The sequence below is a fragment of the Cupressus sempervirens genome, chromosome 9 (assembly GCF_028749045.1).
Source record: "Cupressus sempervirens isolate cs-2001-9-10 chromosome 9, ASM2874904v1, whole genome shotgun sequence".
Classification (NCBI taxonomy): domain Eukaryota; kingdom Viridiplantae; phylum Streptophyta; class Pinopsida; order Cupressales; family Cupressaceae; genus Cupressus; species Cupressus sempervirens.
The window spans coordinates 634,118,029-634,135,703 of NC_143126.1; the positions used below are offsets into that span (position 1 = coordinate 634,118,029).

At 34.5% G+C, this 17,675-nt stretch overlaps 1 protein-coding gene and 1 long non-coding RNA gene across 11 annotated transcripts in view; one reads left to right on the forward strand and one right to left on the reverse strand.

The window, feature by feature from the left end:
* DCL2 (dicer-like 2) overlaps positions 1-17,675 on the forward strand; it is a 445,017-nt gene that overhangs the window by 237,608 nt on the left and 189,734 nt on the right. For 5 of the 6 annotated variants that reach the window (XM_089801429.1, XM_089801434.1, XM_089801433.1 and 2 more), the window contains 3 exons: positions 623-897; positions 1,022-1,446; positions 1,680-1,780. In XM_089801429.1, the coding sequence (XP_089657555.1) occupies positions 623-897; positions 1,022-1,446; positions 1,680-1,780 (801 nt within the window). The remainder of the gene's footprint in view (positions 1-622; positions 898-1,021; positions 1,447-1,679; positions 1,781-17,675) is intronic. The other variant, XM_089801435.1, reaches the window with a different exon arrangement.
* LOC149540315 (uncharacterized) overlaps positions 1-17,675 on the reverse strand; it is a 241,509-nt gene that overhangs the window by 85,151 nt on the left and 138,683 nt on the right. The window lies entirely within an intron of this gene.

Below are 17,675 nucleotides of genomic sequence, written 5' to 3' on the forward strand. Positions count from 1 at the left end.
GTGGCATGACATGCTCAGCTTGGAATTGGGGACTTTGTAAATAGTACTATATTTTACATGAGATGACAATGGTAAACCAGAAAAGATATAGTAATAAGTAGACACCATTTTTTGGTTTGTCCTAGATAATTTTAAGATTCTTGAAATATTCAATAGGTTGCAGGTCTTTAGATCCGTATTTTCATCCAGGTATCTAGAAAATGGACACACAACCAACACTTGATTATTTGTTTATGGTGCTTTTGAGACTTGAAAAATACAAAGGTTTTAGCTTTTGGGTTTGTTATTCTTCTTGTGAATGTACATTTTCAAAGTTAATTTGTTTTTGCTTTTGGAGTACAGACCTTTCTCAGATACTTGGCCGCGACTTTGTGTTTTTTAAGTAGGATTTCATTTTATGAATGTGGTATTGCTAAATGGGTGATGAGATATTGGTGAGAATGAGGTGGTGAGATTATAAGTTTTGGAGCTCTTTTGTAAAACCTATTAACTCATAGCGTATACAATGATTTTCTGATGGCCTTAGAAAAGCATACTAGTTAGTTGATAGAATTGTTTTTGAATTACTGCTTGGAATTAAAGTCTGTCAAATCTCAACTAAGAAAAACATGTTTTTGTGTAGGAAAGGAGGATTACAAGGTGTCCTATCCTTTTTATGTCCCAAATAAATTGGTTGGAGAGTGGGATCTAGAGATGGCCAATGTGTCATTTCATTGTTACAATTTGCCTTTCAGACAGAATTTTTCATACCCTGTCCCCTTTTGCAATGTGCTGCTGCTTAGTAGGCAGAAATTTGATACACCTGTGGAAAGCATTCTTATACATCTGGAGACAACTCATGGTGGTGTTGATGTTCAAATTGCATATTATGGATCACTTGACCTCACTTCCCATGAGGTGATAATGTGTTTGAGCTGCAAACTGATGGGATTGAAATGTACCTTATGACGACTTTTTTCAGCTTTCCCAAATTTTAGATTTGATTCGATGGTAATTCTTAGTTTTACTATCTCCTTTCCAGGTTGAGATTGCAAGGAAATTTCAAGTAACCATTCTTGGCTTTCTGATGGATCAGACACTGGATAAATTGAATGAAAGAATCAATGAAACTGGGAAGCCAAATATGATGTATTTGCTTCTCCCAGCACTTGGCGATACTTTTCAGGAAGTGGCTTCATCCATTGACTGGGAATGTATTAGAAGGGCTTCTTTTTCAGAAGCACAGTTGCATGAAAAATATTCTACCCACAGAAGGAATTGTGTTCAGACAGCCTGTGGAACTCTTCCTTTGGAGATGTTCCCAAACTCTATTGTTGAAACACCTCATAATGGAAGGTTGTATCACGTGACAGATGTGTCAAAAGATTTAAATGCTAATAGTACCATGGTATCAGAAAAAATCACAATCGGTCAAATGAAGACGTATATTCAACATTTTAGAGAGAAGTGAGTTCCATAGATTAATCATTAAACACACTCCAGAAGAATTGACTGTGAATTATCCTGTTAAATTTACTATATTTTGGACACTGTCAAATTATATTTGCAGTATCTAATGTTTATTTTTGAATCATCATATTTGTTGTGATTAAAAGATTTCCCTTCATTCATGATAAATGTCCTCTTTCTAGTTGTATTTTATATCTAATAACACTCTACTACATATTATGATATTACAGATATGGCATTGCAATTAAGTTCCCAGGCCAGCTGCTGTTATGTGTTAGGAATCTTTTCAGGGTACGCAATTTTTTGCTAAGGAGGCCTCAGGTAGAAAAAGGTTAGTAACAACCAATCAGTGTTTACACTCAATAAATGTGGATGCCTATTTGCTACAGGTTTTTAGTTTTCTGGTGTTATGATTTTCTTTGAGAAGCAATTGTTGTTTTAACTTTGAGGTAATATAAAAGTTGGAAAAGAGAATTTCCAGAAAATTGTCTACAATGGTCTATGCTTTAAAAACAAGATCAACTGGAATAACTTGACCACTGATTCCTCTTTTGGCTGTGATTACAGTTTTGGTTTTTATTGATTTATTATGTCTTTAAAATTTGCTACTGCATTTTAAAGTTGCTCCTGATTTCTAAAACCAAATGAACCCTTTATAAAAGCAGCCAGCTTTAATCACTGTTTTAAATTTTTTTAGTGTTTTAAAAAAGGAGTTATCAATTTGTTTTTGAAGAATAGGCATGTCCATTGATAAATTAAAAGATACATTACACTATTTACCAAAACAAATAAAAGGATACAAGATCACACCATGGAAGTCACTTTGGTAGTTACCAATTCTAATTCATAACTAATAATAATTTTGGCAGTAATTATTTAAATTTTTAAAATTTCAGTCATCACTGCTAAAATTTGAAAGAATCATTTGAAAAGTAAAAACCTAAACGTTAAAAGCTAGGACAGTCTACAAAGATTTGAAACTTCAACTTTATGGACCTTGACATGATAACTTTGCCATTTATATGGGAATAATTACACATTCGGATTTAATCTAAAATTCAGATGATATTTGATTTTTTTTAATGTATGTTGCGTGGATATTTTGCAACCGACAGTTTTTTGAAAATTTAGTTGTAGAATAGGATGACCAGCCACAACGTATGAGACAGATTTTGTCCTTCCTTAAAGGGAAGACTGCCCCTTCTCACTGTTCCTTGGATCAACTCAAGGTAAGTATGAAGTTAAGATATTTTGAAAGGGTATTACCAATATTCTTTCCTCTTATCTTTCAGGAAAGAAACTACTCACCCGTAGAGCAAGTAATGGGCAAGATAACATCTCTAGCTACACTTCTATCTAATGTTGGAAACAGTGATATCGATAAACCAACACTAACTCAAAGGCCAGTTGAAAGTGTACTGATTTGGCTCTAAGTCCAATCTTAATCTATTCTATAAGAATACCTTTACTATTGGGGCTCAAAGATGTCCAAAAGTAGAGAATTCTAACTATTTTTGTGAATTAAGAAGGTAATACAAGCTACAGTCAAAGCTTCTAGTCCATGTATCACCACAACTGCTCTGAGTCAAATCTTTGGCCCTCGTTGCTTCTTAACTCACTATGCTCTACTATTGAACACACAATAATAACATGAAGCAAAGACAATAGACAAAAATTATCACCAAAGCTTCTAATTTATGCTATCACAATTGCTTCTAGTTAAAGCTTTGAATCCAATTGTCTCCTTTACTCACTTTTCTCCCAAATTGGTACTACACAATGAAAGTTATGCTTGCACCAGTTTGGCAAAGCTTTCTTGCATGCAACAAAAGATGATTTTTACAACGAGAGGGCACTCCTTTATATAGGTAAAGAAGTTGAGAAAAAAGTGGAGAAAAATGTGGGATCAACTCAACCAACATTGACCCAGTCAAACTAGGTGAGAAACTATTGGGTTCTATGCCATAAGGATATGTAATTCAATTCCATGTAATTACGTAATTTCATGCAATTTATTCTCTACAATTACTGACATGAAAATCATTTGAAGAAAATGTTGAGGTTGTTGATTCTGAGGAATCAATCCTATAGATTGTCTGCAAAGGTGTTGTACTTGATGATGCCATTTTGGATGATCACAGGATTGGGAGTTCCTATATTTTGTGCCATTGCATTCACCTTGATAACCATGATGTTGCATCTTTTGATAACCCCTAACTCTCTTTGATGAATTACACATTGCCATTTTAAAACTTGATGCGATCAAGCTTTTCCTCATTCAAGTTGTCGTGAATTCTTGTTTGTAGATTGACACATTTTGAAGTCTCTAACACTTTGACAACTTTCTCGATTGTGTCCGGATATAAACTTAGAATAACTTTCCATCAACACCTTTAATATTTTTTTCATTTTTTCTTTTTGAAGCAAACTGCTTGGCTCATTCTCACACGAACTTAGGTTCTTAGACAACCATTGGGAAAATGGAGATCAAATGAATAATTGCTTCCCAAGAACCAAAGCATGTGTTCTTGATGGGATGTCTCTGTTCTTTGAAGAAGTTCTGAACTATCGTGACTTGTTGCAACATGAAAGTTTCAATGGGATTGAATCCATGAAAGCTTTGAGATTTTCAAGTCTTAACAATAGGTTTACAAAGGATGAGTGTTCGAAGTATGGATTAGATACTTATGGAACACATATGATGGCTGGAAATGGACCTGAAAGCATATGTATTTAGGCGAAAATGGCCAATATTGGACTCTCAAGGGTGCATTGCATGTGGGAAAAGATGGGCTTTTGTGGGTATGGCCAAGAATGCGAGTAGGGATGCATATGGATGTGTGCAAATGGCGACTTTGGTGTTTAAAAGTGTCACCTTTTACCAAAATCAGGTTCTCTAGAGGTAATTACATGTAATTGTAACTTGATGTAAATTTGTTATTAGGTTTGAGGGATGCAATTACATGTAATTGGGTTTGAAGGATGGAATTACATGTAAATGTGGATGAAAGATGGATTTACATGCAATTGCTCTTGGAATGTAATTGCATATATTGGGAAATGGACGTAATATGCTTTGACATTTGTTGGTGAAATATGGATAGATGTAATCCATTTGCATGGAAAGGTGGAAAGTGAAAAGGCGTGATATGCTCTTGTATTCTTCGGAAACAATTGCTAACCTTTCCAGAAAAAAGGAAATAAAAGAAACAAGCAGATGCAAAAATATGCACAAAGCAACAAAAAAAACCAAAAATAAACACACCTTTGGTTATTGACTCACACATGACAACTATCAAATTGCTCTCCTATATGCAATTTCGAAATTGGAATTTGACAAAATTCTAAGCATTTGGAAATAGAAGTTTTCATCATATTTAGAGGAAATTTGCAAAATACATTGCATGTCTTTGAACAAGTGTACAATGTTATGCAACAAAATAGCAAAGGTTCAAAAACTTCTTGTTACTTGGAGCTCAAAGAGCCAAATGTGCAAGATTAGGAGGTTGGAATGAATGTCTTGCCTCGAATTTCAAATTTTCATAGCAACTCCTTGACTATTTCAATGCTTGCAAATGTGATCTTTGTTGGTCAATGAATGAGGCGTTTTTATATGTAAATGCCAAAAATGTGATCTTGAAACATCCAGGTGTAAAACATTTTTGAGAAACTCATATATATGGGACGTTTTTGGGTAAAAATGTGCTCTCTACATGCATGAGTATTGATTGTTTCTGCATAAAAAGGTAAAAAACGTGAATTCAAATGCATTAGTATGCATTAGAACTCAAAAAAGTGCCCTCTAGATCCAAATGCATGGGCTGGAAATGCCATTTTTTGAGAGTTTTTAGCAAAAACATTCCCTGAAAAGGCATAAATATTGCTCGTTTTCAACTTGTGAATGCAAAAATGTCTTTCCTAAATGCAAAAACGTGAATGAAAAGCCCAATTTTTTGTGTGTTTTTAACAAAAATGTGCCTCAAAAATGAATGTATTTGAGCAGTTTATGGATTGTGAATGCAAAATCATGAACCCCAAATGCATGTGTATGCTTTAAAACTCAAAAACACCACCCTCATAATGGATTTCATAGCTTGAAATGGAAAAATCTGCATGTTTTTCTTCTAAAATGTGGTCTTCAATAGAAAATGAATGTGTTGAAATGCCAAATCGCACTCTCTTGGAGCCTTTATGTGTTTTAAAATGAATGCATTCTTGGCAAAGAAGGGAAATCACATTCTCCATGTGCTATTGTATGTTTTAAAATGCACACATATAACAAACAATGTAAATTGCACTCTCTAGGCTCCATTACATATTTTAAAAACATTTAATATGAATATTAATGAAAATCACTCTCAATACTCCATTACAAATTTTAAAAATTTGCATCATGTAATATGCATTGAGAAAATTTGGCCTTGGAAGGTAAAATCGTGGATTCTAAATGCATTTAAATGTTTTAAAAAGTCAAATTGCACTCTCCCAATGGCTTTACATGTAACACTTTAATATGCAAAAGGCCATTTCCATGCAAATCGTATCCTTGGAAGGCCATTACATGTTTTAAAAACTTAGCTTTTTTTTTCACTAAGTCCATAAAATGCCTTTCTAGGGCAAATCACACTCTCGGGGCCTCTTTACATGTAAACATGTAAATGGTTAATTGGGTCAAAAATAACATTTACACAATATAGTAAATATATCGTGTATATTAATCAAAAAGTAATATTTAACTTAGATGTTTTGAAATAAAACATGAAGTAACTCAAAAAGAAATCAAACTATATATTTTGATAAAGTCACTTGAGTGATAAATTTAAGTGATAAAGTAACTTAAAAGCATAACATAAAGTGAATTTATGTTATATTTTTCAAAAGTGAATGTCAACATTAAAACATAACATGATATTCTAAAATTTGCAATTGCATCTAGAGAGTCCACCATTTGGACACTTAAATGGTCATATGTTTTGATTGCCAAGTCCGATTAAACCCTAAGATATATTGAATCAAAGGGAAAACCAAAAGGAAGGGTTTGAACGAAACCAAAAGACTGAAAGCAATAAAAAACACACTCAAAAATGCAGAAAAGAACATTGAAGGCTTTATAAATCAAGCATAAGCCTAATAAAATGAAAAACAAAAGACTTGGTGAAAGCCTTGAGTAAAAAGGGTTCATTATACAAATTAGGGTTGATTGATTGATCAATGTTAGCCAATTAAATAATGAACCATCTCAGAGAAATGCAAAACTAAGTTGAGAAGGTTTCGTACTATTACCTACATTTTGTGGCGATAAAATGCGGAACAACAATGTACAATGAGTTTCATCTGACAATGATGTTTTGGCTTCAGACTAGCCATGGTAGATGTTTGATGGGTTGAGAAGTGCTAAGATGTATCATAGAAAATTTATGTCAGCATAAATTATGAAGCTCTTAACTCAAATGATGGCATTATAATAGGGGATGCCGTTGATCAAAGATTATCAATCCAATCTATTAACTAATTTTACTTCCTCTCCTCAAAATTTCCCATCCATTAAGTCTTCTAATTGACCTTTGTCGTTGATCAAACATAGGTTAATCTTGTAAATAAAACTTTCTAACTTATCATACCCTGGATCATATCTTTTTGTTAGCTAGCATGTCTTTCTATTATGTAGCCATCTTATTTGCAAGCTATCCTCATATCTATCATCTTGGAGAACATATCTTTATCATTGTAATCTAATGCTATCCTACTATTATTGTTTTATCATGGTTATGTTATTGAGAAGAACAATCCACATATTAAGATTTCAAACAATTATCAACGAAACAATGCAGCATATCAAATGTGTTGAAATGATATAATTGTTCATTATTTGGTTTCATGCATAACTCTTAGATCAATAGAGTGAGTATCGATTTGAATTTTGGTTCTTGCATTGAATTTCCCTATTGTACATGATTAACATTTTCATCCTACACAATAATATTGTACAAGTAAAAGGAATTTCAACTATGTTAGATGCTTTCATATGTATGATATAGTTAAGCCAATGAAAGGAAGTATGATGAAGCCTAAATAGGCTTGGTGAAACCATATAGCTTCCTTGTGTGGGCTTTGTACCTAAGCTAAATATATAGAAAAAGGTATGAGAATTGTAGGTAGGGGCCAATTTGGCAATTATATTGTTTCCAATAAGAGGCTTGCATTCAAACATAATACGAACATTCCTTACATTTAAAGGAGGAGACATGAGGTTTGATGGCAGTTGTAAGTACTTCTTTTGAAAGCTTTCGTTTTAAGAGTGATATCGACTATTTGGTACAACTTATCCATAGGTACCCATGAGTTAGAGATGTGTTTTGTGCAAATTGTCAATAAGAAGTAGGAGCATTGGTTGTTTGGGGCTAAGTTGTCAATAGAGGCCCATTGATAACTAAATATAGTATGTATATTTGATAACTTATGTATATAAGTAAAGATAATAATGTGTTTCAATATTATGAGGTTCACACCATTGGATTCATTTAATGTAGGGATCTTGAGAATTCTAAGAACTTTGACTAGAAAAAAAATATTAATAAAGTGTCATTCTAAGTTGGTGAGTGTTGGGGTCTACATGACTTATGATATTTACTCTTTAAAGTTTGTAAATAGTAAACTGAGCCTTTCTTCAATGTCTTAACTAGGTTTGTACAATAGATCACATCGATTATGTATTGGGCTTAAAGGGGGAGACAAAGAAGTTGTGAAGGAAAAACCATTCCATTGGAAAGAGATGTTGACATGGGTGGGCGCATAGGCCTACAATATTATTTGAATTAACGGTAAAAATAGAAACCCATAAACATTATCAGGAGCTTCTCATTGATTGTGTAGGGTTTTTTAATCTCTTTGGCATATATGCGAATAATAAAAGGAGTACTGTTGTGTTACATGTTCTTGTCTATTGTCTGTATGCATTAAACTTTACCAGTTGCGTCACCCCTTCGGAATGGTATATGTACACCATCCGAAATGGACTTTGGATTATGGTTGTAATCATCATTGAAAGCACTATGTAATCTCTTCGGCATATATGCGAATAATAAAAGGAGTACTATTGTGTTACATATTCTTGTCTATTGTTTGTATGCATTAAACTATTTACCCCATATGGTAAACAATTTAGTATATCTCAGACACATTTTTATTTTTGTTTCCATAGGTAGGTGTAGCCATTGGCTATCTACACCCTTGGAAAGGTTTCCCCAACGAGTATTTAATCATGGCTAGTGGGTAGTTGTTGGTATGCGATTTGGATTATTTCTTTGTACTGTGAATTCCCATTGGGATTCTTTGTTGTTCTCCATTTCGGAAGTGAAAGACTTTCCCTACTTGGCTATTCTGGTTTCAGTGGGATTCAAGCTCACCCTTTTCTGTCTGTGTATTTCTTCGCTCGGATCTGGCAAATCGGAGCACCATCTTGTTGTAGATGCATATATGTATCTCTGGAATTTGATTGAATCAATTGTTTTGGTATTAATTGGTGAATGTATTGTTCTAGTACTAAGTGTAGCTCAATTCCACATACCATACGACTCGCTACCAGTTTGTGGTCCCAAAGAATACCTACCGTACGACCTACTACACCCGTCCGTAAGATTTTCCAAGACCATACCATATGGCCTTTGTGCTAACTGTACAACCACCCAAGGACCTACTATAAAGCCTTCCTATCCATTCCGTGGGCATACCTTTGCATTGTATACTGTATGGCTACTTTCCCCTTCACTCCGATCGTATGGACACCATCATACACAATTTGTACAGCCTCTATCAAGCTAGTCGGCACGGCCAAGCATTCTTCTCCCCACTGTACAAACTTCAAGTAGCCATTTCCGCACAGTACCAGTCTATTTGTTGTTTGGAACATTACAAATAAGCCATTTGTGTGGTTGAAGTATAAGTGAAGTACAAGGTTTTGCAATCCTCTAGAAAACATTTGAAAAATAGGAGGGTTTTGATTAACAGCAAAAATCATGGCAGCTCACCTGCATATAGACAACAACAATGAAACAAAGCTGTATATTTTTCTTTTGGGCAATCCACATTCTTATTTTGAAATAAAAGGAGTAGGATCAAAAGCTACATCTTGAGTTATGAAATCGAAACCTTGATTGCAATATCTTCATATGGAGCAAATATCAATCAAATTCAAGAACACATATAGTAATGACAAGAAGACAATATAAATCTGCCAAAAGAGAATCTAGATCTAGTTTGACAATCACCCATAATTGCTACAGTGTGATGGAATTAATCCATTAAAAGCTTGACACTAGAAAGGAAGTGGGTTTTAAATTGCTACAAAACCCTAGATAGGTTATGGCTCCATGCATAAGACTAGTGGCAAATAGATACCACAGTGCCAATAATTGATCAAGTAGGTTGAATACAGTTCTTGTATTCCTAAATGCTCATGAATAAAGAAACAAAATAGAGATGCAAGTTTAGGGGTTCAAGCCATCTACAACGATAGCCGACAAAACCAAATGCATGAATCCTAGATTAGTTTTCTCTTTTGTTGTACAAAAAAAAGTTTCAAAATGAACACCCTTGACCTCTACAACAAAGGAAAATTTTCAAGTCATGACCTTTGTATACAAGAAGCTGCAATAAAGAATGAGGTTTTCTGCTCTTTCCTAATCATATTCATATGGAGCACAATTGTAATAGTAGAAACCCACAAAATAATTAGGAGAGGACACCATAGAAAAGATCCAAAATGCATACTCACCAAGTGGTGCCAAGGAAAATTCGCCAACATATAGGCTTGTGAAGTTAATGGCTGCTGAATAGAAGAAATACTATAGCCACGACCATCAAATGGAAGCACCATAAGAGAAACAAGTCAAGAATCAGGACGTGTATAGAAAAGCCCTGATGCTGAAGGTGTTAGGTCTCAAAACGAAAACCCAAGCAAATGGCTCTTCAAGCTGATGAAGTTGTAGAGACGATACATTGGAAAAGAAAGCTCTCATCATATATGTTGCAGCTGAAAAAAAAATTTGTGATCTATAGGAAATAATCAACGTTAAACAACAAAGAAATACATTAATTTTCCACCAAAAAGATATTGGCAATTACCTGTAGTGTTTGTGAAAGGATATTCAATAAGAGCAATGGACTTTGATGGCATTAAGCAATAACAAGAAGCACTCATCTTACAGAAACCAGTAGCGACAATACAACAAACAGAAGGTAAATGGCGACATCCTCTAGATTTACCAAAACAATGACAAGATAAGTGAAGGAAAAGTACATAAAACAAGGAAAACTAACTCCACAAACCCTAACATTTTCTTCTCAACATTTCCAAAAAGTGCGAATAAATGAAATGAGAAAAGAATATGTTTTGTGTTGAGGGTTGCTCATCAAATACTTGGAGTAGACCGTTCCACGTTGCCTTCTCCTAGTCAATTAGTGTTCTTTCCTTTTGAATTTGCCTTGTAATATTTCATCGGCAATTTATATGACCTAGCTGATCAAATGGTTATAAACTTAGAGGCTATTGAAAAATGTTTTGTTTTTATTTTTGCATTACTTTATTGTAATTAATATTACTAATATTAATAATTTATATGTCAATTAAGTAATATTAAATTTTCAATGCAAAATTAATGTTAATGTTTTTAAACTAGAAGTGGGAAGACCATATGACTCACTCTTAATGACACATGGAGATTGATTAAGAGGAAAGGAGTCATCTAGTTTGATAAAGTCCTAATGAAGAAGTGGGTGGATTGTGTTTTGCCAAGTGGTTAGATCAGTTTGAGACCATGACAAACATTTTTAGGAGTTTGTTTGAAGGTCAAATTTGACTTTGCCATGGTAGTTGATAGGTCTTTATTAACAATTGGAGCATTTTATGGGCATCTTTTAGTGAGTAGGTGTCTTTATGATTTAGTGGGGTTTTATGACTAGTTGGACTTCATTTTAGAAGTTTCAAGGCCCTCTTATTGTGGTTTTTTTCTTGCATCCGACCTGAGGGATTGTGAGATGGTACGTCGTGAGTTTTTCACTCATTATTGAGTTAGCTCTAATTATGCAAAGAAGGATTTTTGTGGCATTTTGTGCCCATAGTGTGTTTTCTGCATTCTTTTGTAACCCAGCTTTGGATTCTCAATATATTGGATTGAATGATTATGGAGCTAGTCTTTTTTGGTTATGAACTTTCCTTTCTTTTTGCATTTGTGTGTAAACATATGATAGATAGGGACAATCAGTGAGTTTTTTAGAATTCCAGTTGGCCTTTTCTTAACTCTTACCAAGTTCTAGGAGTGTAAGTTTGTTGTAATGGCCCCAATTGGTTCTAACTCCATGTTGCCCAAGCTTCAGTTAATATCTTTTGCTCTAGGGTTTTTAGTCAAGTCAAGTGTCAATGTCTTGAGTCTAAGTTTAGATTTCCTATAGGATGATCTTTGTTCTCATAATTCTTTCGAGTTAACTTAATGAGGGAATCATATGAGCAATGCATTAGTCCAAAGCTAGGTGATTAGGGTTTAGAGAGTTTGTTATGTGTTATCCCCATGAGAAGAAGGTTTGGATATTCAGCTAATTTGTATTTCCTTGTTCCTAATCATGTCGAAGACAAAGATACATGTTGAGAAGTAGTTCTTCATAAAAGTATTTTTAAATCTTTGAGAATTTCTAACTTCATGGTCAAATGTCTATATCTAAAGGAAGGATACATTAAAAAGAGATCATGGGCATATACAGAGAAAATGCAGTAGAGAACATGGAAGATTGAGGCTAAAAGATTGATATATAGATCATGAGAATAAGTCAGAAGCAAGATTAGTTGAATTCAATAGAGTGAGCACTAAAAAATGCAGAAATGGCCAAAGAACCAAGTCAAAGGTGGTATGACTCTTTTTGAAATGAAATCAATGGTTAATATTTAATCCGTGCATATATGTTGTAGAGTTGAAACTTCAATTGAACGAAAGAATGTGTGCTATTGGCCAATTGAAAAGTGCAAATGCTTACCTGTTAGATTGGGTCCCATTCAAATATTAAATGGAAGTTGAATGCCTTTAGCCATCAGATCTTACAAGATCCATGATCATTGTTTTGTCGCTATTAAAAGTTGTTCAATCATTAGTCATAGCAACATAACGATGGATCAACACGTGCCTAGGTGGGCCTAGTACATTTCATGAAGAAAAACTAGTCAATCTCAGATCTTCCAAGCAATGAATTACTGCCATTTGTCTGCCATGATGCACCTAGTTGGAAAGTGGACCCGTACTGTGAAACAAAGAGATTTAATATCATTTTATTACTACCGTTAGATTGGAAAAAAGATCTACATCTGTCGCCATCTCACTATGTAAAGTTGCAAGGAGAATAATCATAGTGACGTAACAATGGAAGGACACGTACACAGAGGGACCCACAGAGGAAGTCACAAAGAAGGTTTACAATAATTTAATCTTGACCATCCATTTGAGATCAACAATGGAAATTCAAAGTTCCGATGACCGTTATAATATGAATTATATTGAATTGGTGCCAAATAGCAGAATACGAAGGATTGAAGGTTTTTGTAGGATTTGTGAATTCACATGAAGATGAAAGGTCATGGAGTGTTTTCAGGAATATCACGGATTCAGAAGCATCTGTAGAAGAGATACCACATGCTCATATCATGATGCAGATTGGATAATTTCATATTTTATTCTCATTTTCTTTTCTATTATATGACTGTTGCTCTACCGGAATTAAGAAATGATAAAGAACTATACATGTAATCTCATTTGGCAATAAACGGGTTGACAAACTTAATGGTAAATTGGTCTATAATTTCATTTACCTTATTTGCTTGTCATGATTTTTTGCCCATGCATAGATTAGTTCTGCATTAAGAGTTGAAGGACAATTATATGTGATCCTGTGATAATCAAGTGGATTCCATTTCAATTTGATATTTGTAGTAGAGGTGATTCCATTTACTTTCTTCATATATTATTTTGCTTCCTCTCTTCTTCATTTCATATCATGTTAGATAGTTTCATTGGGAATTGAAAAATAGATGTGTATGAATCTATTAGTAACTTGCTGAATTTGATTTCATTCAAGTCTGGTAGTCAAAGCAATTCCATTTTCCCTCATGTGCATTTCTTCTTCCATTCTTCTTTGCATTTAGATGGTTAACATTGCATTTAGAATAGAAGTAAGAGTCTGAAAATCTCAAGATCATCTATTACAGTCATTCCATTGAGTGTGATAGGTTATTCAAATCCATCCTACCTGAATTATTTGTGCCTGCAAACAATTTGGTTATTCTTTACTGCTCTCAGGTTAAGAGCTTATAATGCCAAAACTTTTGATCTCATAAAATCATATTCATTGCGTATCATTGCAAATCATAGGGAGCTGTAGCTTATTAATTCAGAGGGCAGTGATAGAATATATAAACTGATCTCTTTATTGGTAAACATCCTTTTGTCTCTCTAAACATTGGGTATCAAAGAGTCAAGATTATAAAATCTAATAGTAGAAAAAAGTGTTAACGAACACTCCACAAACACTGAATTCTCCTCACATTTAGATGTTTGACGTTTTGTCAAACACTTTGCATTAGCCCTCTATCTCGCTGTATTTTATTTTCAGATCGTATTTGCTAGCTTGAAATGATTTTAAATGAAGTTTAAATGCTTCCAAATGATTAATAAGAAATGTTGGTAAAGAATTGAAACACAAATGCAATTCATTTTATCCATTTGAATGCATAAATATGATTTTTGCATGTTAAATGTGCATCTACAACCAATAGATGTTTTTCAAATAGTTGGCATGCAATATGACTTATTAAATAGAGAACCAAGGTTGCCCTCGGCGTTGGATTTGTTGTGGTTGAGATAAGGAAAACTCCACTCCAAGAGTAAGAACCATAAAATGCAGCCCAAGGTAGGAATACAAATCAGCCTATAAGAGATCATAGGCTGAATTTAAACAGTCCCAAATACTAGCTGTGAACACTGCCCAACAATATGATGTTGCGCAAATAATATATGTCAATTTGCAACAATCTTCAATTCACTTTCAAGCCACAGTAGCAACAGTAATGAAGCCTGAATGTGAGGTGTTCTAATCTGCAAACCCTTTGATAATAATTGCTACAATTAAACACCAAATGGGTATAATTCAGCACTGATTAATCAACCTAGAAGTCAGAGACAATCCTTTAGCCAAAATCAGAATATTTTAATCTGGACTATACCTTGGTAGTGGATAAAACAAATAATTTCATTTCTCAGCTACAGAAATCATAGTAAGAGAAGTTACAATCTCACATCAAAACCATTATACTTCAGCAATGGAGTTGATAATTTGTAAATTTTGAAATCCCTTCAAAGACAAATAATATTAAATAGACAATTGGATGATCTATTTGCTTCATGAAGCCACCTTTTATATGCACTTCAACACCTAAGCTCTCATCAAATTGATACATTGTGGAGATAATGACCATGTATACCTAAATCACTATCACCACCTCCAACCTCTGATAAATTGTCTTGGGTGTGTACATATTGCAAGTAGTCTAACGTGTTGTTGTTGATCCCCTTTGCAAAAGATGGTGCTAATCCATCCTATAACGGAATAAATGAAACTGGAGCCAACTCACAGTGATGCAAAACCAAATGCTCTACCTGTTGGTCAAAAGAGAAGTGATGTGCACTCCTCACAATATAGTGGCAGTAAAAACTCCCAATCTCTATTAAGGGCTCATCGGTATCAAATTGAAAATCAAATATGGCTCCAATCTCTGATTCTGAACTAACAACCATGCAAGATCCAAAGCAACCCTCTCAGCAAACCCAACCTCAAAATCCCTATTGGGAAGCATAGTAGACAGAGTCTCTACAATCTTTCCCACCAACCTCTGGATAGCACAAGGGGCGTAGATGAGAGCACTCTCAGACACTCTGTATGAATCCTCCCGCACATCCAAACTCTTCAAAAGATGCTCTATGAAAGACTATGCAATAGAAATTATATGTAGAAGCATCAACCTGCTCCCCCGTGACCCATGGGCCACAACTAATCCCTTTGGAAAAGTCGCGTTGCCAATGTCCAATGGTACCAACTATATGAAATGAAGAAACAGATCTGCTTCCGGCTAAAGGAAGCAAATCACCATGAGAGCTTGTGTCCATTGATGCTCTCACCTCCTCTGTACCGACTGCACCCACATGTTGGATAGATGTGTCGGCCAAAACATAATCACATCAATCATCCCCAACCGTAGAAGCAAACTCACCACCGACCACAATATGCAATTTGAATGGATCTGGGATTGGTGTGGACCGAAAATGCTCCAACTGCATGGTCACCTCATCTAGTTGTGACTGTGACTCTTGAAGAGCCAACTGAGTACACTAAAGAGACTCTATAGTCACCTCAAGCTCCTAGGTGAGCTTAGCCACCTACTCCTCTTTCCCTAACAATGTCTCATAATAAGTGCTAACCCACTCTAGAAGGTTATCCCTGTCACTAACTAATTGAGAGTAGCTATGCTTCAAAATCCTGATAGCCTCTCGAAGTGCATGAACCTCTACTAGGGAAAGACTACTATCACCGTGCTCATTTGACATAGAAGCACTCCAACCAAATGTAGCTAGTATTTGACGAGTAGAATCATAATGCTCACGAGATGAAGAAATGTCACTTTCACTCACCTTTAGTTGACTAGTCACATTATGCCTTTATACCCCTTGCCTCCTATGCATGCTCTCTATCTCACTAACTGCATTGTTATAGGAAACCAAATCAGAACTTCCCACCACATGATCACTCACTGCATGGGTGCTACCGACCTTGCACACAATTGTAATCGAGGTAGAACTACTTGGTACCTCAACCAAGTTCTCCTTTGAAGAAGCAGAAGCCTTCGCTATATCGTGCTCCTCACATGATTCTACTTCCTCCTCAATAGAAAGTCCATGTAAATCCTGATCTTGAGACCCATCCAAAACCTCCTCGGAGTCAACACCTAATAGCTAGCAAGGGGTGTCATAACCAGTGCAGCTCGTAACATCAACAAATGTATCATCAGATGTGTTCATACTATCTGCATCCACATCTCCTAATAAAGCCTCAACTGCTGACACCTGACTCAATGTCAAGCTATGAATCAATAATAGTAGAGAATGAACCAACATTTGCCGACTCCACTATATTACCCAAATCACAAACATCACAACTTGGTGATTCCATACATGCATCGGTCCCATGCGAGCAAGCAGTTTCCTATTGCCTTGGAGCAACACTACAATAACTGACATACAAATCTCTAATAATAATCTCCTCCTTGAGAGAGTCTAAACAATCAACAACAATTATTGTCCCAATAACACCTGCACTATCCACAACAACTTCTATAAGAACTCCAAATAAGAATCCTTCTCAATTAATTTAAATCTTACAGCTAAGAATTAGATTTAAATGTCCTTTATGAAATTCCTGAAGTCTTTCTTATTACCCTTGCATACCAAGTATTTAATATGTCTTACTTTATTTATATCCTTTCTAGGATATTCTTGAATGATCACACCCCTCAGCATTTAATAGACATGTCTTTATTAAGCTGATTTATATTATATTTAGTTATTGTTATAATAATTATTATTATTTAAATTGATATTTTGATACTGATATTTACTCCTTAAAATCTTTTTTCCTAGAGGGAATATTAGATTAGATTATATATAATATTATTACTGTTTTAGTCAACATAACAATAATTATTTGATCTTATATTTAACTCTATTACTATTAAAAATACACCTTAGAAATGGGGACATTACAGTCCACTCTTGCCAAAATTGCTTGTCCTCAAGCAATTCAAACTTGTAGTGTTAGTAGTGACTTGATATGTCAATATCCAATCCAATGATCCTGCAACAAAAATTTGACTTGAAGTTAGAACTGCAATATATTAATAGTAAAATAAATTTATCAACATGAAACTATTGCATCATACCATTTAATTTAATAAATCTTAAAAATAAAATAATAGTTCAAAAGATAAAACTTATCTTGATTCACTATGTAGCATTTCCTATTGCTTGCTCCTTGATGACTCCTAACAAATAATCCATATTAACCCTAGGAGAGAATTCATCTCTACCTAGGTCTCTAGGGATATCTCTTTAGGATTATCCCTTTCTATTTAATCCTTA